Below are 26,558 nucleotides of genomic sequence, written 5' to 3'. Positions count from 1 at the left end.
CACTATGCCCCCTGTCCCTCACCCCCCCAAGCAAACACTATGCCCCCTGTCCCTCACCCCCCCAAGCAAACACTATGCCCCCTGTCCCTCACCCCCCAAGCAAACACTATGCCCCCTGTCCCTCACCCTCAAGCAAACACTATGCCCCCTGTCCCTCACCCCCAACCAAACACTATGCTCCATGGCTCCCACCCCCAACCAAACACTATGCCCCATGGCCCCCTCATCCCCACCCAAACACTATGCCCCATGGCCCCCTCATCCCCAACCAAACACTATGCCCCATGGCTCCCAGTCCCAACCAAACACTATGCCCCATGGCCCCCTCATCCCCAACCAAACACTATGCCCCATGGCTCCCAGTCCCAACCAAACACTATGCCCCATGGCCCCCTCACCCCCAACCAAACAATATGCCCCCTGTCCCTCACCCCCAACCAAACACTATGCCCCCTGTCCCTCAGCACACTCTCAAACATGCACCCATACAGACCCGAATCCCCCAACTCAGCACACACAAGCATACACCATGCACCCATACAGACCCGAACCCCCCACCCCCCCAACTCAGCACACTCTCAAACATGCACCCATACAGACCCGAACCCCCCCACCCCCCAAATCAGCACACACACACTCAAACATGCACCCATACAGACCCGAACCCCCCAACTCAGCACACACTCTCAAGCATATACCATGAACCCATACAGACCCGAACCCCCCACCCCCCAACTCAGCACACTCTCAAGCATGCACCCATACAGACCCAAACCCCCCCAACTCAGCACACAAACTCTGAAGCATGCACCCATACATGCATCTCAACATACACAACACGAACATTCAAAAACAAACATTCATACACATCCGACACGCCCCCCCACCCCCATCTCAACATACACAACACAAACACTCAAAAACATTCATACACATCTGACACGACACGCCACGCCCCCCCATCTCAACATACACAACACAAACATACAGCAGAACAGACCCGACACACAGATCACTTACCGGAGACGTGCTGGAAGACAGCTAAGCTGGAACGCTGGCGAGGTAAGTGGAATCGTACTACGTCTGGCGTGGCAAGCAAGGCTGAAACGCCTTCCGGCATCAAGCCTTACTGGCCACGCCAGCCGTAGTGCTGGCACTCCATTGGTGCCGCACACACGCACTACGTGGCTCGTAGAGAGTGACGTGATGCATGTGTGCTGAGCCAATGACGGCCAGTGTTTTGTCCGGCCCGGAAGACAACAAAGAGTTTCCTAATGGAGGGCGGGCGATGCTGCTTGCGGGCCGCCCTCCATTAGGAAAGTCTTTGTGCCTTGCGGGCTGGAAAAAAACAGCATGGCGGGCCGCAACTGGCCCGCGGGCCGCAACTGGCCCGCGGGCCGTATGTTGTGCACCCATGCTCTAGAGGAACTGGATTTGTCTCTCTCCTTATGGTCCCTGCTCTTAGATGATGATTTTTTATTAAGGAGCTCGGGGTCGAAGAGGGGGTTTCGGAGGACTCCCTGGGCTTGCGCAGCGTCTTTCGGCATTGCGGGCCGGACGGGGGAGTTTTCAGTCGGGGGACCTTTGTCTTGGCGGGGTTATCATGCGGCAGCTGCTCGAGCGCCCAGAGGACATCTGATCGGAAGATCTGCCCTTCATCGTCGACTCTCGGTGTGCGACCTTACTCTCATCGCCGTGGGGGGTGTGTGTGGGGGGAGTATGGTGCCCTTGCCGCCGGGTACTGCCGGGCAGTCTGCTAGGGCCGGGGTCTGGCACTGAGGAACGTTGAGGACGGCGTTGCTGCCGTTGTTGGATGCCTCTTCGACGTCCATGAAGGCCTCGGGCTGGATGGCGTGATGGGCCCAATGTTTAGTTCGCCTGTCTTTGAGGGTTTTCAGTCAGAGTAGTTTACAAGCCCGACAATGCACCTCGTTGTGGTGTCTATTCAAGCAGAGGTTACAGACCCTATGCTATGAACTTCCTATTACAGGAGGGGCAGTTTTCACCGCGTCGAGTCATGACATCGGCAAAGGACAGAAAGAAACACTAACTTAACTATTAAAGTTCAACAGCGTATGCCGAAAAAGGATCCCACACGCGAGGGATTATGGGTACAGGGGACGTCACAATAGGGATACTATTACTGGCCCGCCCTATTTCGATGCCCATTTTCGGGTTTCGAAAAACAACTAATACTCTGCGGCTTCCACTAGATGTCGGCCTATGCATATCATGTGATCTAAGCAGATTACACAAGCATCAGAATTAACCTTACTCTCATCTTAGTGTTCGAATACAAGTAGATGATTAAGTCCAATAAGCCTTTTAGGATACCCAGATCTTGCAGCTTACCCCACAGAATTGCATGTCTCACCATATTGAAAGCCACTGATCGAGCCATCGAGGCTACAAATACTGGAGCTGCATCTTTGCACCAAGCTTTCCTTTGTAGACATGTTAATAGTAACCCACCGCAATCAGTTCCGACATTTTGTCTGAACCCAATTTGCCGTCTATCCAGAACACTATTCATTGTGATCCATTCTTGTATATGATCTAAAACTATCGACACAAAGATTTTCCAGTCTCCGTCTGCCAATGCTATGGGTCTTTAATTCTTCAGACAAAGCAGACTTCATTTTCTGAAGATCAGGAGCACATAGGATAGTTTCCAGGAGGAAGGTGTTATCTTAGAACTAACAATATCAGAAAAAAGGATATTCAAATTTCCTGCCCAAAGAGGAACATTCTGTTTTATAAGGGAATTTGATAGGTTATTAGAGCCCAGTGTTTTTGTTGCTTTTGCCTTGGTAATATGTCTAGTAATGTTACCTACTAAAATATCTAGACCCCATTCAAACGTATTAAACAATGATATCAACACATTGGTTTCGGGACCTTTACACAGTTTCTAAAAGTGGTCAACCCAAACTTTTTCTTTAATAGAATTAACAGCCAATTGAGCTTGTGTTACCTCAGTACTATTCACCAATAACCAAAAGTTATGGGAGTTATAACCTTTAAGGGCAGACCGCATCATTTTGCTGTGCCTTTGATGCAGAGTGGACCGATGGTAAATCAGCCAGTTTTTCTACAATTCTCTATAATGTTTGATCTTAGAGCAGAGTATCGCTGGGCCCCACCCCCCTTTGCTTAGGTTTATTAGTTCTCCAAGTAGTTGTGCTTTATGTTGGTGAACCAACATATCAGCTACATGCTTGTATTTCCTTTGATTCATGGCACTAAGAATCTTCTCATTTGTCAATTTCTTCATAAGAAACCTCAAGTACCCTGGAAAATTGGCTGCTGTATAATTCACTATTTTTTTTCCAACGTAGAGCACTCATAATCATGAGATAAACATCCCCCAAAATGTTGGATATTCCTATTTGTCCACTTAACTCAGTTCCCCCTTACAATGATTTCATTACCTTCACAAAAGTCTGGTCGGGGTCAGTCCACGTCTTTCTTACTCCTTAGGGACAAAATAAGCATACAATGGTCACTGCACGTCGAAGAACGCATTTATGGGCAATCTCTGGGAGATAAAGGTAAGGTCAATCACTGAGGCAGAACCAGTGATGAGCGTTTAGGACGCATGCGAGTGTTGAGCGGATGGAGTGTGGAACGGAGGGGGGCGGAGGAGTGCGTAGGGCGGCGGAGGGGGGCATAGGGCGGCGGAGGAGGGGGGGCATAGGATGGCGGAGGAGGAGGCGGCGGGGACATAGGGCGGTGGAGGAGGGGGGCCTAGGGTGGCAGAGGAGGGGGGCGTAGAGTGGCAGAGGAGGGGGGTGTACGGGGGCAGATGAGTGTGCAGGGCAGATGAGTGCGTAGGGCGGATGAGTGCGTGAAAACAACGATTGCATAGAGCGAATGTGTGCCTGGAACGGATGGGTACGCCGAGCATGATAGGTGCGCAGAGCGGAAGAGTGTATAGAGTGGAGGAGTGTGTAGAGGGGATTATTGCGTAGAACAGACTAGTGGGTAGAACAGACAAGTGTGTGGACAGACGAGTGCGTAAGAGCGAATAAATGCATGAGAGCGGAGGGGCGCGTGAGAGCGTAGGGATGCTTGAGAGCGTAGGGATGCTTGAGAGCGGGTGAGTGCATAGAGCGCGTGAGTGTGTATAGCGGGTGAATGCATAGAGCGTGAGAGGGCATAAAGCAGATGAGTGTCTAGAGCGGACGGAACGGGTCAAGTATGTGGATTGAATGGATAACCTATATAGATGGAACGGGTGACATATGTGGATAAAACGGATGAAATATGTGGATGGAACGGGTGACGTATGGATAAAATGTATGCAATATGTGGATGGAACAGGTGAAGTGTGTGGAAGGTACTGGTGTAATATGTAAAAGTACGGGGTAGTATGTGGATGGTACGGGTAAAATACGTGGATCGAGTGCGTAAAAACAACTTGAAATAACACAGAGCGGACTAGAGTGCATGGAGCGGACTAGAGCGCATAGAATTGCGCGACTTGCATGGAATGCATGGAACGATTGAAGAGCATGTAACCCACCATATCACATCACCACGCTTACTCTCCTTTACACCACCATTCAACTAGAACACAGAGATACTATGACACCATTCGGTATAATTGTTCTCATACCAACATCTGCCTCATACTCCCCATCACTCGATACACTGCTGGTTACACCCCTGCCGCTCCCCAGCCAGGCGTTCTCCTCCGGCCTAATGCAGCCACAATCGGTCTGGATAAATCCTGCCAGAACGAACACATACTCTTGATCTCTCAACCACCACACCTACTGCTAAGAAGCAGCTATTACACGAATACCACACCAGCTGCACACATATCCGGTGCTCACCCGCACCTTTGACTCTCTACTGACTTGAACTTCAGTTCCCAAAGGCGTTCTACCTACCAGCGCCTTCAGACCATAACAATGGTATATAAGGCGCTATATAAAGGCAAAGTAACATAACATAACCTCAAGACCCCAGCTATTTGCTAAATTCAGACAAACCTCCTCACACAAACCTATTCCCAGTTTTAGAAATGGATTGGCCCAGGGCAGCCAACAAGTCCTCTACACTCATGGGATCTTGATTGCAGTTCACATAAAAAATAAAATAAAACACCTGCTAATATTATTTGCACTTCTTGTTTAACGTAGAGCCATTTGTCAATTACTGCATTAACAGTTTCCAAAGCTTTTTTTCTGGATACACCAGAGGATTCCAATAAACATTACTAATCATCAGGTCCATGTAGCCCATCGGACCTTTAACACAATACGTTGCAATCAAAAACAAGTCTAAGATTTTCCACTCTAATATTTACACCATCTGTGCTATTAATAGTCCTCCCTTCGGGCGCCCCCTCTCACTTGCTTTTGCATGCATACAAATGACTTCATAGCCATCCCAGATTATATTTCCATTCGCCCAAGTCTCTTGCAACAAAATAAAATAAAAATGGACTAGCTCTAAATTGATCTTCATTCTTAACCAAATGTGAATATCCCCTGGAATTCCATGAGATTAGTCATAAAATTCCTGTCGAGCTAAAGAGGTTGACTGATCGTTTTTAATTGGGCAACAGATTCTCTGAGAGACGAGGCCAACCAACGCCAATCTTGTGCTTCGGATGTTGCCGACTCATCCCCTAACAAAGGCCCTGCCCTCTCCTCATAACCCTCCTGTACCTCTGCCGCAGGATATTTATTCCCCCCTTGTCTCTTTATTTGATTCTCCTGAATTGTTAAAGATGGCAATGACAAACCCTCCTTTCTGCAAGGAACTCCCCTCCTTCAATAATAAAGAACGTACTAGAGGAGAGGGTATAATTAGTCGCAAAGTCATATTTGCATTTATGTATGAAGTCTATTCGTTTTATATCAACCGACGAGATTAAACTCAATTCCGGTATATATCGGCAAAGAGTAATAAAACATATCTATTAAGAGAATAGGGACCTCCCTCCTTAAAAATAATTAGGCTAGGTTCATCCGGATATACAGGAATTCTTAAAATGTTCCTCATCTCAGAAGTACTCTTATTCTCCAAGGGTCTATTAGTACTTTTGTTTTCTTCCCCTATTATATCCTTGTGATCTTCCATCAAGTTTCCGGTTCCCTGAGACACAAAATTATTAGGGATTTTCTTTATGTCCCGAGTATTCCCTGGTGGGATTTCCTTTGATTGCTCATCCCCATATTCATTGATTTTATTCTGCTTTGGTATACTTTCAATTAACTTTCTGACTGAAATTTCATCCATCCCCTGAGACGGGTTACCAGAAAACTTTGCCACGGTAGTGGTCGTGTAGTTATGGTTAAGTTGCTAAACCCATAGGAAGAGCACTTTTTGGCCGGCTTATAACTTCGCTCCCCCTGGATGAATCCACACCAAACTTTGCAAAAAGAGTATAAGGCCCACTCTGAATTATTTTTGCAAAGTTTGGTGAAGTTTGGTCCAAGGGGGGCAAAGTTATAGGGGGGTACCCAAAATTTATTTTTTCCCCATAGACTGAGTGGGGAAAAAAAACTTTGCTCATGTCTACAGGCCAAACCGCTGGATGGAGTTTCACCAAATTTGCGGCAGGAGCAGCGGCTTGGTCCCGAAAGTGTTCTTTTGTAAATTTGGTGAAAATCTGTGCAGTTGTTTTTTTTAAATGACCAAAAAGTAGGTCACAAAAAATAAGTGATATTTATGTCCGCTGCGCGGACACACTTCCCTGTTCGCTCCGCGGACAGGGCACCATTTGGTTAATCGGCTTGCTCATGTCTGTGGACATGCGACGTGTTCGCTGATTGGATGGTGAAGAGCGTGAAGTGCGTCAGATTTTTGGAAACGCCCGCCACCTTGGATTCGCGGACAGCGGCTGGTGACTGCGGACATCACGGTAAAACATTAAAAAACACAACACTGCACTTTTCAAACTTATCAAATAATCTCTGGGGAGGTGAGGGGTGATGAGGATGGGATGGAATGGAATATGGCTGCAAGAAGCAAAAAAAAAAAAAGGTGGTTTTTTGCCACGAAAGTTCGCGAACAGTTTGGATGTTCGCGCACAGTCCTGCGAAAGTTTGCGGACAACTCAGCATTACAGGGTTGCTGAAATGCAGTTCTTGGATGGCTTACAACTTTGGCATCACTTAATGGAACTGCATGAAATGTTGCATGTATATTTCTGACCGGATTCTGAGTGAGTATGTAACGTTTGGTGGGATTCTGTCAAGTGGAGGAAAAATTAGAGGGGGGTCCAAAATAATGTAAAGGCTTATAAATGTGGTGTAATTTGACAAATCTACACAAAAGCTTGCAAAAAGATTATAGATCTAGATATAGATGTTTTCGTAAAGTCTGAATGGATTTTGTCAAGTGGGGGCTAGGTTATATGACGATTGTATGTGCATACATTTGACACTTTTGAAAAAATAAAACATGGGTGGATTTCCAGCAAACCTGCTTAAGGAGCATTGGCTAGGACCAACAAGCATGGTTTTGCAAATGTGCCAGTGTTTTATTATTTGACAAGTGTCATAATCTAGCTACAATAAATAACGGTATACCTTTAGTGACTGAGGGGTAGCCTGTGGCCATGGGCAGTGGCCAGACTGTCCGGTGATGGAATAAGGTCATGATCAGGACAATCTGGCTACTGGCCATGACCACAAGGGACAAAACATATGATTGAAGTGGCCATGTCCACCTGGGACTGGCTTTGTGGTAAAGTTATTTGAAATTAGGATAGATCTGAAAGGGAAGAAAAATGTGCTTGTGGTAATATGGTAATAAGATTCTCTTTTTGCCTTCTGCAGGCTGCCATGGAAAGCGAAGAGGGGCCTTGTATGGAACCCTCACCTTCCCATTGCATGATGGCCATTTTGGAAAAAGATTTTCCTTCCTACACCGGGTGTAGGAAGAAAAATCCTCTTTTTTAGCACCCCGGGTTCCCGCTTTGGGAACCTTGGGTGCTAAAGGCCTTCATCCCCCATTTCAGGGGCTGGAATGGGGGGATAATGGTACAGAGACCCAGTTATCCACCTTCGCTTCACTTGGGCTCATAATTTGGGCTGCTGGGCCGGTATCCACCGTTCCAGTCCCTGGAACAGAGGATGAACTCCACAATATTCCCATTAGCATAACACAAAATGCAAATGGAAATGCTGGAAAATCTTATTGAGTCTATCTTGTTTGAGAAATATAAAGTAGATGGAGTCTATACATTTTTTTGAGTTCTATTTTTTTTTTAACTGTGAAAGGTGGTTCCTAAAGGAATATGTCTTTTGTTGTTTTTGGATGCATTTTTTTTGGCAGGAGAGCTGAGAACGAAAAGTGGGGAGGGAAATGAGGGAAGAGGAACCAAACACTAATATGGAGGGGTAGGTGGACAATGGAAAATGTTGCGCGTGTGTTATTTCTAATGTAGGGGGCAGTGTTTCTCATGCTCCTTGATTACAGCAGTGGTGGTGGCTCTTGGGGAGGAGCGATGGCATTAGCTGATGCCATTTTAAGATAAATACCAGTTTTGCTAAAAGTATGTACTGTGTACTAGATTGTTAATGGATAATGAGTAGGAATAGTTGTTGGAGCGGTGAAAGGGAAATTTTGAAGTTGAAAGTTCCTAGATCAGTGGAAAATGCAGTTCTGAACTGTCCGCAAAGCAGAGATCTTATCGTGAAGTGAGGATGGGTTCTCGGACACGTCATCATGCCGCGCGCCAGCGTATGGTCATGTGGCACTGTCCGGAAGATCTGCTATGAAGTCAGATGTTCGTAGACGTCTACAGATGCATAACTAGCTGAAATAGTTGCAAAAAAGTGTATGGAAGTGTTAAAAATTATTCTAGAAGGTGGGAACTGCAGAGTTTTAAGGTGACACTTTGTAAATTGGACACAAACATTGCTATATTGGGTAAGTATGATATTAGTAAGTTGTAGGAAAATAGCATGCACTGGTAAAAACCTATGAAATTCACTGAAAAAAAACTTTAAGGGTACGTTATGGTTATGTTGGACTAATAAAAACCAATGAAATTCAAAGAAAACACTTTGTTAAAAGGGATGTTATGGTTTCAAATAAAATCGAAAAACCCCAGAAATTCGCCAATTATGGTAAACTAAACCACCATAACTCACGCCACCACTGTGCACTGCTAAGACGAACAGCCAGGACATCAAAGATGACATCACAAATGTCATTGATGACATCACTGATGACATCACATATCTGGCCCACTTGTTTTTGTTTATAGACATAGATAGGCCAGGTGGTTTTGTTCACTGGCAGTCAGAATAATAAAAATGAAAAAGGTGCTATATATCTAGACGCTAACCTTGTCATATGTTCTTTAAGCACTTTCCTTAGGGTTTGATCTTAGCTCATGGTGCACATACATGGGGAAATGAGCAGGCCTCAAACACACAATTCATTTGTATACATAAAGATAAACTTAAATGTCATTAACATTTTCTGATGATGCAGTTTCTTTCTTCCTTACTTTAGATTCCCTCTATGTGCCTCCCATTTGTATGTATTGTGGTTCTTCATATGTATTGTTTGTACCAGCACAAGTGCTGTAAGGCTTGAATTGTTATTGTTACAAACAATACATATGAAGAACCACAATGCATACAAATCAGAGGCACATACAGGGAATCTAAAGTAAGGAAGAAAGAAACTGCATCATCAGAAAATGTTAATGACATTTAAGTTTATCTTTATTTTTTTTTTTTTTTTTATTTATTTGTTTACAATTCAATGAAATGAATTTTTACAAACAGATGAGAGCGACAGCAACCCTTAATGAGATGCGCCGCGAGCTTTCATGTAGTTATGTCAGATTCCTGGTGAGAATAGTATTACCTCTTCCAGGTCAATGTAATGTTTAGATGGAGTTGGTTGGGCTCAAGCGGACGTAAAGGGCCGAATGCGTAAAAGATACCAGAGGAAGCTTAGTCTCCCTGATTACCATTATGGTGATAAAGTGGTGGCTTTGGAGGTATTGCTCTCGTTCGTGGTTTGTGAACTGGAACTGATCATTTCAAAGGCAGACTCCAGGATTTTGACAGTCGCGATTGTCCATCTGGTTTTTTCTCCCGACATTAACCTGTTCCACCACATAAGTTCTTCTTCCTCTCCGAAAGATGTGTGTTCGCAGACCAGTGTCGATAGGTAGGTGGCTCGAATTTTTCTCACCATAGGACATCTGAGTAAAAGATGTTTAATTGATTCTGTCGTAGTGGGATTGTGGCAAAGGCGACAGATAGTGTCAGTTGAACTGGATCTGATTGCTAAAATTTCTCTCGTCAGCAGGAGGTTGAAACGAGCTCGCATGAAGAATTTTCTTAGCTGTTGACTTGGGAACTTCGAGCAGTATGGGATAGGTACGTTGAGTCTGTTAAAGGTGGGTGGGAGATTCTCTTTATTTATACTAATGAATTGTGTGTTTGAGGCCTGCTTATTTCCCCATGTATGTGCATCATGAGCTGAGGCCAAACCCTAAGGAAAGTACTTAAAGAACATATGACAAGGTTAACGTCTAGATATATAGCACTTTTTTCAATTTTATTATTCTGACTACCGGTGAACAAAACCACCTGGCCTATATATGTCAACAAAAATAAGTGGCCCAGATATGTGATGTCATCACTGATGTCATCAATGACATTTGTGATGTCATCTTTGATGTCCTGGCTGTTACTTGAAATCATAACGTCACTTTAACAAAGTTTTTTCAGTGAATTGCAAAGGTTTTAATTAGTGCAACTTAACCATAACACTATATATATATATATATATATATATATATATATATATATATATATATATATATATATATATATACACCATGAAAAATAAACTAGAAATTGTGGATATTGCTTCACAATTATCTTCATTAAAAACTGGTCTAGTCGACATATTTGAAATTTTCAAAGCAAATGCTGCAGGCATATGTAACGAAAATAAGATGAAAATTGGGGAAATAACATCTAAGAAACAGAAGGTAAATAACTCTAATTCCAAACTGATCCCGGTAAAAACACCAGGTGATCCAACTACCTTGCAATTAAAACAACTCTTGCCACCCGGTAACACTCTTCAGGAAGAGGTTATGCAATTTGTATCGAAAGATAATAATAAAAATTCTGATATCTCCCATACCTCTAATGAACTGGGTAATAAAGTTCACCCACCCTTATCTGATGGTCCTATTTGTGAAGCAGAAAAGACTGAAGGCTTGTGTTATGATCATGTGCCAAATGCTGAAAATGGTTTTAATACCCTGTCTGATAAAGCGGCAGAGGGCACGCATGTGAACTGTAAAGAAATGGAACATGAATGTGTGGACAAACAAGCAGAAATTGCAATGGTTGTAAAAAAAAATCTAGATGATCAACTTAATAATAACAAACACTTCTCTCTTGGAAACAAAGTACATGGTGAGGCTAGAATGCAAACACAAAAAGCAGAGGAAAATGTTGACTGGGTATAAAACGGCCAAGAGTTAAAGAATCCAGCCTTGTGTGAGATACCTAGCCTAATAATGACTACTCTGTTTCCTGAAGGTAAACAAATTTCTCTGAATCGTCCTTACATTCTCTCTCTATTTGCCACGATCCCCTCCTTGACACTGGTTTCCTCACAGGACATAGTCCTGATAGATTTTTTACACAAACAAAGATTGGACTATATACGGTTAGTAATTCCGTCACCGCTGGTCAGAGATACATTGTTGAAAGAAGCTGAAACCCTGCAATGTAAAGGTTTTGATATCTATCCATACTCTCACAAACAAGGGATACCCATAGTATCTAAGTATGTAGGGAGTAATACTAGTAATTTATATCCCAAAACACACGTAGAAGACACAGAAGGCTTTAGTACTGAAAAGCAAGAGAGGAGAGGTCTGACTTTAGCACTTAGAGACGCTATCACTTCTCTACAAGCGTTGGCAAAACCTCTTTAGCACATCCACTCGAACCTCTATTGCTTCTTGGAACTCTAGAGGCCATGCGCATTTACTAAATGATTCGGCAGTAACAGATCTTTTAGCATCATATGAGCTGATTTTTTTGCAAGAAACATGGGCCATAACGGAGTTTACCTGGGAAGATCATGAAATCTGGCAAATAATGCGAAAAAAGGACCCAAAAGGAGGCCTATGGGAGGCTTGCTAATCGCATGTAAATATACACTTGAAGCCAAAAACGCCGAGATATGGTCTGAACTGAAATTTCTTCTCGTAGTTACATGTACAATCAAAGTAGGAAGCACCCAGGTTGACATATGTCTTATTAACATATATTGGAATCCGTTGAAATATAATGTGTCACACCTAATCAAAGAACTAGATGAAGTATCGACAAAACTTGATGCCTGACGCGATGTGAAGGTCAATGGGTTGGTTATGATGGCTGGTGATTTAAATGCAGACTGCAACATAAATATCATGGAAATTGACTCTTTAATGTGTACTCTAAAAGCGACTAGTAAGCAATCCAAAGTCCTGAATGTAATGCTAAATTGCGTGGAGCTATTTGGCTGAACTTCGCAGAAGTGTTGGGTCTAGTACTATTATCTAACCAAACCCATACTTGGCATGCAAGAGGTTGCAGTTCAATTCTAGATTATGTGTTTGTTTCTTACGGCTTAGATGCATAAATATCGAATCTAATGGTAATTGAAATGAAATCCAGCGCTCATAATCTCCTGTCGACCTACATAACGCACACGAATGAACATGAAGACGATGATTTTTACAAGTCGGGTTTGATTGCTAATCCTAGTGGCACCCGTATACGCTGGTCATACTCCAATACTAAGAGATTTACATCACTTCTTCAAAAAAATCAAGAGAATAGGACTCATGATGAATGTCAATACTATTTGACACCTGCATTTTTCTCGAACTATATTAGTGAAGTGATAGCTTCTGTATGTGGTAAAAAAAAATGACTAAGATTCCCCCTAATCATGTACACTCTTTTAACATTGATATTCTAAACCATAAAAAACAGCTAAGAAGAGACTTACGAGGCATTCTAAAAACAACAGATAAGGGAGTGGAAAGAGAAAAGAAATTAAGAAGCATTAAGCAGCAATACAAGAACTGGTTAATTGCTAATAGAGCTGCTAGAGATCAAACGGACGGCGAAAACATGCTTGCAATACTTAAGGGTAAAGATATCTCTACCCTTTGGCAGATAATTAATGCGACTCAGATTTCACAAAAAAAGATTTTGTTGACTTCGATCAGCGAACGCAAATGGAAAATTCACTTTGCAAAAATGTACGGTGATGATACTGACAGCTGCAGCCATCATCACAAAGAAAAATCCACATGGACACTGGATATCTCTCCTAAAAATATCACTAATATTAGTAAATCTAAGAAATCGGCAGCACCAGGTCCCAACAAACTATCTAACCAAACCCTAAAAACTAATCCACAGCTATGGGGGGATATTCTGCACATGTTGTTTAAAAATATCCTAGCAACTACCCTTATACCATATTCATGGAGATTAGCAATATTAATTCCAATCTTTAAACACGGGCCTAGATCTGCTCCTGAAAGCTATAGACCAATTGCAATTTCCGATCCTGAGTACAAAATTTTCACGTCCATTATACTAGAAGAACTAGACGCATGGGCGACCACCAATAACAAAATAGATGTCAAACAAATTGGATTCAGAAAGAACATAGGGACGGACTGAGGAGGCCTTATTTTAAAAAGCCTCCAATCCAAAACAGCTAGGAACTTGGGTTATGTGATCTTTGTGGCCTCCATGGACCTTTCTAAAGCATTTGATCTTGTAGATAGACACATTTTATGGTCAATCCTAACTGATCTTTTGATACCCAGACATCTATTAGAGATGATTATCAATTTATATTCTGACACTAAGATCAAGGTAAGGCTTAACTCAGCAGGGCGACTTTCCTCGGAAATTTCTATCGCTAATGGTCTAAGGCAAGACTGCAAGTTAGCGGCCACTTTATTCAATTTATATGCATCTAAAGCCGCTCACGCCTTATCGGGTAAGGGTCTGGTTCCTCCGAAATTAGGTGATACTCCAATTGAATGGATAACATATGCTGACGATTTTTTGTTATTAGATCGCACAAAAATTGGTCTGCAAAAACTCATTAATGCATTTGTGAAATTTACTGCTGATCAACATCTAAAAATTAATGCTGCGAAAACTATTATTATAAGAATGGGAAAATCGAATAAAAGACAATCATCCCTAACCTGGTGCTGCGAGGAAAAACGCTTAAAAAGTCAAATAGTCCTAAGATATTTAGGATATCACTTTACAGCAAATAGCTCGATGGCCATAATCAAAAGACACCTCGAGGTTAAAGCAGAAACAATAAAGCGACAGATGTCAAAAATTGATGCCAAATATGGAAGATTCACGGCCATACCTCTGAAACACTTTTATATTACTTCTGGTATTCCTAAACTCACCTATGGTTTAGAATTCTATGAGCTTGAAGATTCAGATTTTATAAAAATCTTGAAAGATTTGTGGAAAGGTGTGTTGTTCTTCATCCCTAAAGGTATGCCTATTCAGGCAATCAGATACGAATTTGGGCTGCAATCTTTACAATCGATTATTGTTTGGAGAAAAATGTCATTATGGAGAAAATGTATGAGAAATGATATCTCTTCTCTATACACGATAGCAGCCAACGATCGATCTAACCCTTACTGTGTGAATTTAAAAATTGTAACTGAAGATACATTGTTGAAGGCAGGTGTAAGTCTGGAGATGTTGATAAACAAACCGCAAAAAGTGAAGCAGATACTCCAATGTAATGATTGGCAAATGACTAGACATGGTTCAACAATCGTAAACCATTAATCAGATACACTCCTTTTGGAAATTTTACCCCCTTCTCGAGAACTATTTAGTGAAATATCCTTCACAAATTTTTAGAAATTCTGTCATGAGGTTTCGGTTCGATACCCTGAAAACAAACCATATTTTAAAAAGGTGGAATCTCCAGAACATAAACTGGGGATGGTGTAGACATTGTAAGTCAGAAGGGACTGAATAAACTCTGAAGCATTTATTACTACAATGTCCAGCTCTTTTAAAACAGAGGATTTATTACTTTGAACAATTTGTATTGCACCTTCACGCCGTTGACACCAAATTCTTATGGTTTCAAATTAGACATAACACCTCGATTGTTTTAAAACTAAGAATAATGGCATTTTTAAAAAATGTTTGTGATTTATCTTAAATGATCATAACGAACTGTCTCCTTACATCGAAACCTCCATACATTGGTTTTAACAGGTTTTAGAAGCTAATGAAATCTTTTAACGTTTTGTAAATTGACTTGATACGAACTGTTCTTAATTTTGGTCTTAATGTTCTTCTGTTTATTTACATTTTAGTAGTTCTGAATTGTCATGACTATAATATGTTTCAAATGATTGTTCGACTTGTGTTTGAAGATAATGTATCAAAATTGTTTTATTGTCTTTTCAAAATGTAATTCTATTTGTTCGAACTATTTTGATGAACTATTTTGTAAAGGTTTATATAAACCATAAACAAATATATTATATATATATATTTTTTTTTAAATTTATTCTCCAATGATGTCTGACGATTGGGGCCTGGGACACAGTATGCACACAGGCATCCCAACCAAGTCCAGTGTGCATTATATACTTAGTGATTCAAGCCTACAACAATTTAATCATGTACATATTTGTCGTATATAAATATCTGTGGTCATTCCCATATTCCCAAAATGCTCTTCATTTTTATACAACGCAGCCGGAAACACTAGTTGGTATTTGTCCATTCCCCATTCTCATAGTGGAAGTTGAAAATGTACACCAGGAGTCTCGGGAAGATCGCTCCGGGGCACACGCTCATCTTGGAATCAAGACAATGCAGAGAAACACAGGTTCGATCCCCGGATCTGTGCTTAGAAACCTCTGAGTATTTAGCGCGTTATAAATAACCAATTACAATAATAGATGGTCAATCACGGACTGTTAACGGATCAGAACATAATTTACATTGGTTTGATGATGTGTCATTACACTATATACTGGAAGCGATTAGAAATGTACATTAATCATTCTAAAAGAGCCAGTTTACAATGTTAACAGAAATAAATATTTGTTTTATTATTTGCTTCTTTTGCCAAGAATACACGCCATTTTGACCATCAAAAAGGTACTTCTTTCTAGAAAAGGGTCGCCCTCAGATTAAAACCAATAATTGGTTTCTTTGGCAGGGTCTTGGATAAATTGCACGGTTGCTTGGGTGAGTGAAGCAAAGGGGTGTTAATGCTACAGAGAGGCTGACAGGAATGCAGAGGTGTGTCCTTAGGGTTATGGTGTTTAGGAACAAGAGTGTCTTCCCAGCTCTACACCTGGGTGCAGCATTCAAGAGCATCTGGATATTTGGTATTTCGGCAGAGCGGGAAGACCAAAATAAGAGACGCCTTACTGAAGACACCCCTTTGCAAGCACTAAATCACAATGTCAGGAAAGTGTTGACTGGACAATCTCTCCAGGAATAAGATTAAGACTTAGGAAAATTAACACCCACAAACACAGCTCCCCAAAAGGCATTGCCTATACAGCACATAATGGACTACACAAAATATTTTTTAATAGCCCACACAAAAAAAATCAATCATCTAAAAAAAGCAGCGCAAAAGACAAGTGCTGCAGATACCAATTTGGACTGCAAGGCACATTTCAATACTCACCAGGAAGATGCGATGTGCGGAGGGGGAATAGGCACTTGCAGCATGTTGGCAGTATTCATGACTTTTAAACATGACTGAACCACAAGGATTACTGGAGCCAGACTGACAAGATTACAGATGAGGCCAAACATATTGGTTCCACCCGGTCCACCCAGTGGACATTACGAAGCCCACGAGTCCGGCAGGTAATGCCTTCCACAGATCACACTCTATTTAAAATATGCCTACGAGAACTGGAGCGCACTCAAACATGCCAATGGATTTTTATTTTGCTTTCCTGTTTCGCAGTCCCTCCAATGCTATCGGAAGCTGGATTGGGACTTTTACAAATCCAATAGCAACTTTGTTGTACGTTTTGTACTGACATTCTCAGGTCTTAATCATAAACTTTATTTTATTGGTCACAGAAGGAATTTATTCCCTGATGTTTTAAGCTAAATTGTATTTTGACTTCCTGAAGTGACATGTAAAGTCATGGAATTTAAAGACCATCGCTCTCCAAACGTTAACTGAGAGCAATGGTCTTAAAATGTTTGGTTTAAATTTGAAAGTAAGGTATACCACTCCGCGCCCGCGCACGCACAAGCACACAGATATAAATGCAAGTGATACGCAGACAATAATGCCACAAACTGTATGTAAATGGGTGCACTGTACCACTACAGGTCGGTTTCCAAGGAAGTTCAAGTCACTGTTCTCTCCAAACAGATAACCCTCGGGGTGCGTCGAATCAAACTTTTCTCCTCCCATGATAAAATGGCTGGCAAAGTAACTGCCTAAAATAGATGAAAAAAATCAGTGTGAATAATATACTTACCACGCCCTTTTGCGGATTCAAAAAGAATAGGAGAAAATAGGTGATTAGGCAGGAGCGACTGAATATCGAACTGGAAGGAGTGGGGATTAGAGGGGGAACAGAAACAAAGGGTTAAGGGAGGGAGATATGGAAAATGGATGAGCAGGTAACAAATTAAGGAGGGAGGTAAAAGAGGAGCATGAGGCAGAAAATATATAAGCGCAACAGTGTAAAACGTGGAAAAGCCTGGGAAGATTAAAAAGAGCAGGATAAATACATCATCAAATATGAACGTATTGGCATGCAGGACAATATTGCGTGCTGTATAACAAATGTGGTTTATGTTAACTTACTGGTACTCCAGTATGGCTCATCGAAATTTATCAGTCCACAGAGTACTGTATAAAGTGATCAGTAAATGTCCATGGATTCATTCACTTAATAAACATTGAAATTGGCTTCAAAAGTGCTCGAGAAATTATTTTCCACTGCTGCAGCATAGTCAATGCGGCATAAACATCGTATTGTCTTACTGAATGCTTAGTTAGAAGAAATCTTGCCATAATGGGCATCTTTCCAGACACTCGATTCCTGTGAAATTAGGGGCCTTGGAAAATCAAGACTTGGGTTACAAATCCTTGATTTACCACTTGACCCCAAAAAAAGTTCAAAAACTTTTCTTCTTGCAGAGTCTCAAATAGTGCATCACAAAGTAGTCTCCCGAGGGCATGTTGCCGCCCACTGAGTGGCATATTGGCTTTCTGCTGCCCTAGGCTCAAATAAGTGCATGTGTCCCCTGACTTTACTCCACCTATGCTGGACTCTGCACCTTCAGGGAAAAAGATTTGTAAAACGCACACCTTTCCCTCAGTGTTATGTGTAGGTAAAATTAACCAAGTTCGGATATTTAATGTTGTTCCATATAGTTTCAGGTGCAGATGAGAAAACACAGTCCTGGCACATGGACTGTACACATATGAAGAACAAAAGAATACGTTCCCAAAGATGTGGGCGCTCCCATCGCCTGTACAGCATCATGGGTCAATAAGCCAAAAGAATCCTATAATGTTACAAATATGTAGTGAGAAGAAGTATTATTCTTGTATATACGAGTGAATGTGATGATGAATATTTTTCTTGACAAATTCAAAATACTCTTGTAGTCATAATATAGGATTTAATATAAAATAAAACAACCCAACGCATTTCGAGATTGTGATCTCTTCTTCGGGGGTACAGTTCTTGTGACATGCTGTAATTCAATAAGCAGAAACTAATGTCAGTGTTTATCCAACTGTGTTTGTAATTTCACAATTATGTCAAATTCACCATAAACTTGATAAGTCACCTTATATATCCAAGTATCCAGAGGTCATCTGGCAGTGTGGGCGTTTTTAATTTCCAACACTGGAGCACTCCCAAGCCAATGCGTCAAAATTTTAGAGAGAAGAAACGTGGAAATAGAACCTGTAAATAATCTCAAAGTCTGTGTTAACTACACAAAGCCAACTATAATATCAAACGGAAGAATTGACAGAAGATCCAGAGCCGTGAACATGTTCTTATCGCAATTCGCTTGGGATCTAATTTCAGATGTCGCATCATTATTAGGATCCTCAGTGGAATCTAAAAAATAAAAACAACAAAATAAAGGCGACACGTGTTTGATACGAGTAAGAGCAGCAAAATTATTCCAAGGGTTGTATAAACCCTGGAACAGTGTGTGAAATCACAATGGGATAGACAGTATCCTTACCACTACTTAAAATGTGCAGCATGGTGCAGGTCAAAAGATGTCACTCAATGTGAAGTACTCCTCCTCATGTAGGGCCGGGAGGATTCTATAAAACACAAGTTTGACTGCAGTTCTAGAAAAAGGTCAATTTCTACTTGTGGTGAATAAGGATGTATCCTTAATCCTTAATCCTTCTCCCCCTTTCATAATCAGTAGTAATGTTCAGCAATTGGACAGCTGGAATCTACTTTTTCAAGAAAAGTCAGAGAATGGTGGCTCTGCTCGAATCCTTCCCCCTTTACCTTCGTGCATTTTGTATGTATCAAATGTTATTCCTGCCCCAATAGTCTAAGAGGAGTAACACGGTTATCCAAACGTAATGTTCGGCTGAAAACCAGAGAAGACAATTCAGCACTGAAACTACATGCACTCGGTTGGGTAGTTGTAACATAATCCATTCAGTTGAATTCAGCAGTCAGTGGAGGTGCTTTATCAAACACTGGGGCCGTCCTGCACAAACTGCATTGCAGTAGTCACCAGGCGATGAGACAAAAGCATTTACGGCCATGACTTGAAGGCCAAATGCTAAGGGTCACATTTCAAGATGTTTAGTATGCATGTTCTGCTGGCCAAAACAGATTGACGCCAGCTATGGGCTGCTCACTGAAATCCCATGTTAAATCCCATCTGGAAGAGAAAGAAAGCGAGAACACGCTACAAGACAAACCTTATGAGCATGTGGCTTTAGATGAACCATTACTATAGCCAGTTATTTAGTCACATGTCCAGGTCTTCAATGTAAGATTCCCAAGCAGGATTTAAATCGGGCGAGAAAGCCAAACCAAATCTGTTCTTGAACAGTCCTGTCATTAACTGTGCAGTTTTCACAGAAAGTGTGTAGCTCAAGTGGAATCTAATTGGATGTGCTTCTAAAAAAATTTTAAAAAAACACTGTTGGCTACCTGTATGATTGCGAATAGCCAGAAATATCCTAGCAGTGTTTGTATAGGCTACAAGATAAAACCCAGCCAGGAAGAAGAGAGCCTTTGCAGGCTTTTTGCCTGGCACAGGACAATCAGAAGTGGCAACGTTTATCAAAGACAAAATTATTGGTACATTTTAGAAACCATTGGCACGCCCGTCAAACATCCAAATACCAGAAAGAATGCTTACAAATATTACTCGTGGGGATTTCCGAACGCAGTCCTGGCTCTCCCTTCTTAAAAATGTGTTGCAAGCGAATACACTGCATGCCGAACCAGAATCTTAAAAGCAAGTCGCCAAATGTCTACTTCCAATCCTGCATGGAAGGTAGGAGCAGAGACATTCCCTGGGTGGATGCTAAAACGGGAGAGCAAGATCTAAGGCAACTATAACATTTGCTTTCTGCTCACCTGTACTCCCAAATGGTAGAGAATTCAATTTCACTGAACAAGACGCTTGATGGAGGAAGCTGCATATGCACAAAATATAACAAAGAACTTGCTGGCCAAATACTCCATCTTTTCTTGTGAACAGAAACCCTTAGTCGCAGGCCCAGATTACTGTACTACAGATGTCCACAATAGTTACAAGTCTCTGAAAAGCCACGAACGCTGCCTTTGCTCTGGTGGAAGAAGAATTCACCTACTAAGGAGCTCGAGTCCCTTTAACTTCATGTGACTTAGAAATGCTACTATTGCAAAAATATAGTCTCCTGCGTTTGCTGCTTTGGAGATGCAAATCCACCACAGAATACAGGTAAGTAAAAACATTTTCTGAACACCCTTGTTCCGTCTAAATAAAGTGCACTAGCTCTCAGGGGGGACAGCTTCACCTCACTGATCAGGCCCAACAAGGCTGAAACACGTATATGGGCTTGCTGTTGGCACTCTTAAGAGGAGAATTGCCTAGCATTTCAGTTCTGGACTGCCCAGGTGGGTGGGACCAGAATGATATGCAAATGCATATTTCTCTCCTGTGAAAGGTACAATGAGCTAAAACGTGGTTGTAGACCCTCCTGAGAGGGAAATAACCCATACAATAGGTTATTTGGCTGTTTTCGTTCTCAATAGAGGGGCTCCCAGACCTTTTGTATAACCATTTAAACGTTTTTACTCAGCCGATGAAGCCTATCCAGGAAAACAGAAGCTAAGGGTCTGTGAATTACTACCTCCAATACCACCTTTGGTACAATAGAAACGAAAAAAGGTGATTAAGCCCTTAGTTTCCCAATCTGTCCAGCTGATGGGATTGTGAATAAGAATACAGTTTTCCAGGTTAGAACGTCAAATGTCAACAAAGCCAAAGGTTTCTGCATGATTAATGCTAAAACCAGGTTTAAAATCCCACCGACAAACATGAGGTATTAAAGGAGGGTGACGATTTAACAAACTAGGGACTTGTCCAACAGCTTCATTCTAAAAAACGTATTTGACTTCTGTGGATATTTTCTAAAATGCCTAAAAGAAGTTTGAGGGAATTCAAAAAAATGTGTGTAAAGCTTGATTAGTACCCAGCAAGGGGCATGTGACCGCCTCCCAGCCAATCAGGAGGCGCAGAACGGGGGCTTTACCACATGGTAAAATCCTCGCTCTGAGCCTCCTCGGAAGCAGGAGGCTTCCATCTTCCACACTGGGAATCGGGTTAAGTGCGCCCACACGCTCCCCTATGTCCCCTTCCCTCCAGTCCCCATTTTCCACAATTCCCTCTGGTGCTGCTTTGTCCCTCGACAGCACCAGGAACGCTAGTGGAAAAAGAAGAGACTATATGTCGTTCAATGGCACCATCATGGATTGTAGTTTATCACGGTATGATGTGCAAGGACATTAATTGTGATAAGCCCTGACGGGCAAACACGGGTTTACTTGGCCAGCTAATGTCCCAGCCTGTCAGGGTTTATTGCTTAAGTAAGGAACAAATAACAGAATGACGTGCAACAATGCATTCGGAAGATTCATCTGCGTCATGTGACAACTCTCGTGAGATCATTGCAGAAACCTCAAAACAGACTTTCTCATGTGGCCAGATAAAGGCAGCCGCTACCTGATCCTGTGGGTGGTATTATGCAAAGGATAACATGGGAGGGGACTCATGTCGAGGGGAGTGGGAGATCTCTCTAAATGATTCCCCTAATGTTTCTAAAACCTTAGTGACTTATTGTGAAACTGACAACTTTGATCTAAAAACAAACAAGAAGTTTATGGACTTCAAGTCCTATAATGCTCGTGGTACTGAGATGAGGAAGAGGGGCTCAGAGTCCATGAAGTGTTATCAGCAGTCTAGTTGTTTAATTCTAAAGCACCTGAGTGGGACCTTTAAAAACAAAGCACTTTCAGATGAGAGGGCAGCAGCAGCATGGAGAAGCAGAAGCGGATGTCGGCAATGTGGTGGCAGTAGGATGCTGTATAAGAGATGTGGCAGAGGTCAGGTAAACAGGGCCATGCCGAGGATGCATAGCGGGAAGTAGTCCTGAAGCAAGCCATGCTGTGTGGGAAAGAAGCCCCCGACACGCCGTGAAATTCTCCGGCATAGAAGTCGGAGCAGAAAGTGTACAGAGCTGAAAGGGCTTCATTGAAGGTTGGCGCATACGGCGGCAGACCAGGAGCTGTCAAAAGCAGAAAAGGCACCGGAGAGACCCGCAGCAACACCAGCAAGACGCCAATGTATACTGGTGAGTTGACCTGAAGCAGGTGACCCTGACATGCTCTGAAGAGACCGCTAGACGAGAATAATAATTTTGAATACCGAACTATTGAATTAAGGCGAACTTGGCGCAATTCTCCTACTGAGAGATTCCATATAGGGGAACATCGTAACCCTCATTGCTAAAGCCAAAGAAGAGTGTTGCAAAGCCAAATTGGGTCGACTCTCCCAGAAAGAGATGTTCAGTGGGAGACAATTGTAACCAGCATTGCCAGCAGGCAAGAGGTTGCACAACCAGTAAACCAAAGCTGTCCTTGTATAAGAGACCACGAGGGAGAGAACTGTATCCTGCATTGCCTACAACCAAAAGACAAGCACGAGAACCATTATCCTTTTGTGTAATATCACTTTGGGAAGAAATTTAACACATTCTGTTAAGAGGCAAAGACTATTGAGGGAAGCAGTTGTTGGTTCAAATCTCCTTATTTATGGTTCTAGTGTGGAGACTTTGGAACAAGTATTACCACAGAGTACACACTGTAGTGGGAGTTTTATCCTGGCAGGCGAGTAAACCAGGAAAGGGACCAATTGTAGTTAGTCCAGGGAGACAAGAATATGAGGAAGAAGCTGAGTTAAAGTACTGTGGTTTCAGAAAGTGGTTGTTGAACCATCGTGACTAAAGTGTTTCTTATGAAGAAGTAGTAAGTACTAACAAGTGCTTGGCCTTTTGAGAAAAGAACACTTGCATTTGATTTGTGATTTTATGTTTAGAGAAGACTTTTCATTTTACCAAGCAGGAGGTTGTGGAAATATTAACAATTGCTTTGATTTGCGAGCAATTCTTTGGAAGAGAGATAAGAAAGGATATTGAATTAAAAAGACTGTATGCTTCATTGAATGGAACTTTGTTATTTCACAGAACTTGAAACTTTTCTTTTCCAAATATTCCCAAATTGATCCAGGGAAAAGTAACCCAACCCTAGTCATAAGGATTACTCGAGTTCAAATGGATATGTTATTTTGTGGAATTTAAGACAGCCAAACAAACCTGGTTTAATTTTGTTGTGTATGTTAGTATGAGGGTCAGATACAAGGTCATTTTTTTTTCGCCTTAGTTTGTTAAGCAGGGCCATCCTTGTTATGTTAGGGAAAGATGGGCGTGTTTCACCCCTTTTTATTTACTAAAAATGACAACTTGTGAGAAACCCATACTTGTGTCCGTCTCCCATTTCAGACCGCTCATATCTATGAAGGGGCCCAGTAACTGTCTTAACTAATTGCTTTACTTCATGGTGGAGTAATTTCTACTAACACACACAATGGAAATCTTTTTCAGAGATGGTTCCATGTTTTTTCACTGCAACCACTTTACAGGTTTGCATTTTAAAAAAGTGTAGCTTTCACTGCAGTGTTTTTTATTTTTATTTAATCATTTTTAAAATGGGACGTTCCCACTGAATTCCCAACTAACAACCCCACCCTGCCACTCACCTAGCTCAAACAAATAACACATGTAAAAAAAAAAAAAAAGACAAAAAAATAAAAATAGGAAAAACGGCACGTGTAAAAACACAAACATGTAAAGTGTCCACTGTGAAACCCGCCAGAGATGCCCAAATGTGAATCAACACAGGCCCTAGATAATCTGAAAGCTGAGGAAGCATCTGGAAACCAGTTACCAAGGTCAAAACTGGGTCATCAGTATTGTCTCGAATTTGCCACTCTCAGCAGACATTGAAGAGACCTTGCAATTCCAACTAATTGGCCTGAAAGCAAAGTACCTCCTCTGTGAAGGCCAAACTCCAATATAGATGAAAGCATGCATCTATTTAATTGTTTGCATCCTTCATCCACCACTGAAGAGGTGGATTTATTTGATTAGGAACATCTATATATGTTTGTATTTGCAATCCAATAATTCTATGATGAGACAGGAGGCTCGTATTATGATTTTCTTGCTTTAATACTGCCATCTCAGCACTTTAACACATTAACTTAACTTATTTTTAATATTTTCTCTGGTGTAAAATTAGAAAAAAGTAAACAGTAAGTTCAAGTTTAGTATCTTCAAAAATCTCCTAAGAGTGCCCGGGACCACGACTCTCATGATCCTCAGGCCTTCAGCAGTCCTGACCCCTGTCTGTGCACCTATCAGAGCACAGCATGGGGTATAAGCACTCTGAACCCAATGTCCTTTCCTCTTTCTTTTGGCTGCCATTTCCAGATCAGTTCCAATTATGCATTATTGTGTAAATGTTCTTATTATGTGTCGTCATTGTGAACATAACGATAGTTATTAATACCGTTAGGTCAGAGTGGCTCCATTTTCATATCAGGATTGTTATTGTTAAAAGATTTAGTGACATACTGCGTAGCGTCTGAGAGAAAGCTGAGGCGATTTAGTAAGTGCACGCGTTTCAAGACAGCTTTTGTTTTTTCCCCGTTTGTATTACAGAGCGCAGTGTTACAGTGTGGGGGGAGAGGCGGGGCTGAGCCATGGGCAAAGCCGCTCACTTTAGGCAGCCGTCCCCGCTCTCCATACTTCGCTGGGCGCCTGCTCGCGCCGGTGAACACGACAGGTTTTAGGACCCAAAGGCGCCAAAGTGTATAGAGATTTCCTGGCATTCACCGGGACTCGCTAATGCTCGTTCATTGCAAAAAATATAGCGAACAGAGCGGATCAGCGTCCTGCAGTGTTTCTCGAAGGGAATTATAAAAAAAAAATTATATATATATATATATATATATATATATATATATACACACACACACACACACACACACTGCTTTGCAGTTTTTTTTCTCTTGGAGCTAGATATATGACAATGCATTACTTACCGTAAAAGCATTTCTGATGGTTGTATCTGCTTAGATTCACATGCTGTGCATAGGTCCGACATCCAGTGGTCACTGCGGAGTATTGCATTTTGTTTTTCGTAGTCGAAAAGGGGACGTCGACAAGGCGTGTCTGTAACACTATCCATATAGTGACGTGCATTGTACCCACAATCCCTCACGAGTCGAGGTCCCTATGTTTGTATTTTTTCAGCCCTGAGGGAGCCTTCTGTATGTGAGTGAGTACAGAAAAGAGAGAGATGTAGAAAGATGTCTATGTTCCTTCCATCCGAGCGGGGAGGAAGGGTGGGCGCATGTGAATCTAAGCAGATACAACCATCAGAAATGCTGACACCACTGGCTGTTGAGCCACTCTTGCATTGGGCGGAAGCGCAGGCGCGCGTGAGGTACCAAATAAATACATGACGCCATCATTCCTAGCAAGCGCATCGCTTTGCGCACCCTCACCTCTCGACCTGCCACATATTGGGGGATCTGAAACAGCATGTTTTGGACCCTCTCGTTGGAGGGGAAGACGAGGCCGTCCTTTGTTCGAATTAGAGCCCCTAGGAATTGTTTGACTTGGGTGGGGTCTAAGCTGGACTTCTGGAGAAGCCCAGCTGGAACAAAAGGTCTACAGTCTTTTGGGTGTTTGAGAAGCATGTCTCGTAAGAGTCCCCAGTTATGAGCCAGTCGTCGAGGTAAGGGTATACTGGGATGGATAACCTGCGCAGGTGGGCCGCTGCCACTGCCAGTACCTTCGTGAATACCCTTGGAGCAGATGCTATGCCGAAGGGTAGCACTCTGAACTGGTAGTGTTTGCTCTCTATCATG

The 26,558-nt window shown here is 42.1% G+C and overlaps 1 protein-coding gene across 7 annotated transcripts in view; it reads right to left on the bottom strand.

Annotated features, from left to right (window-relative positions):
• The window catches only part of RNF157 (ring finger protein 157), a 1,722,220-nt gene that overhangs the window by 1,483,743 nt on the left and 211,919 nt on the right, over window positions 1-26,558 (bottom strand). For all 7 annotated transcript variants that reach the window (XR_011305109.1, XM_069654703.1, XM_069654704.1 and 4 more), the window contains one exon: window positions 17,392-17,510. Coding sequence is in view for 6 of the 7 variants with exons in the window: in XM_069654703.1 (XP_069510804.1) it covers window positions 17,392-17,510 (119 nt within the window). In the remaining variant the exon portion in view is untranslated. The remainder of the gene's footprint in view (window positions 1-17,391; window positions 17,511-26,558) is intronic.

This window comes from Ambystoma mexicanum, chromosome 3q, assembly GCF_040938575.1.
Source record: "Ambystoma mexicanum isolate Mex_15411 chromosome 3q, UKY_AmexF1_1, whole genome shotgun sequence".
Classification (NCBI taxonomy): Eukaryota; Metazoa; Chordata; class Amphibia; order Caudata; family Ambystomatidae; genus Ambystoma; species Ambystoma mexicanum.
Note: the sequence above shows the minus strand (reverse complement) of the source record. Positions and strands in the feature narration are given on the sequence as shown.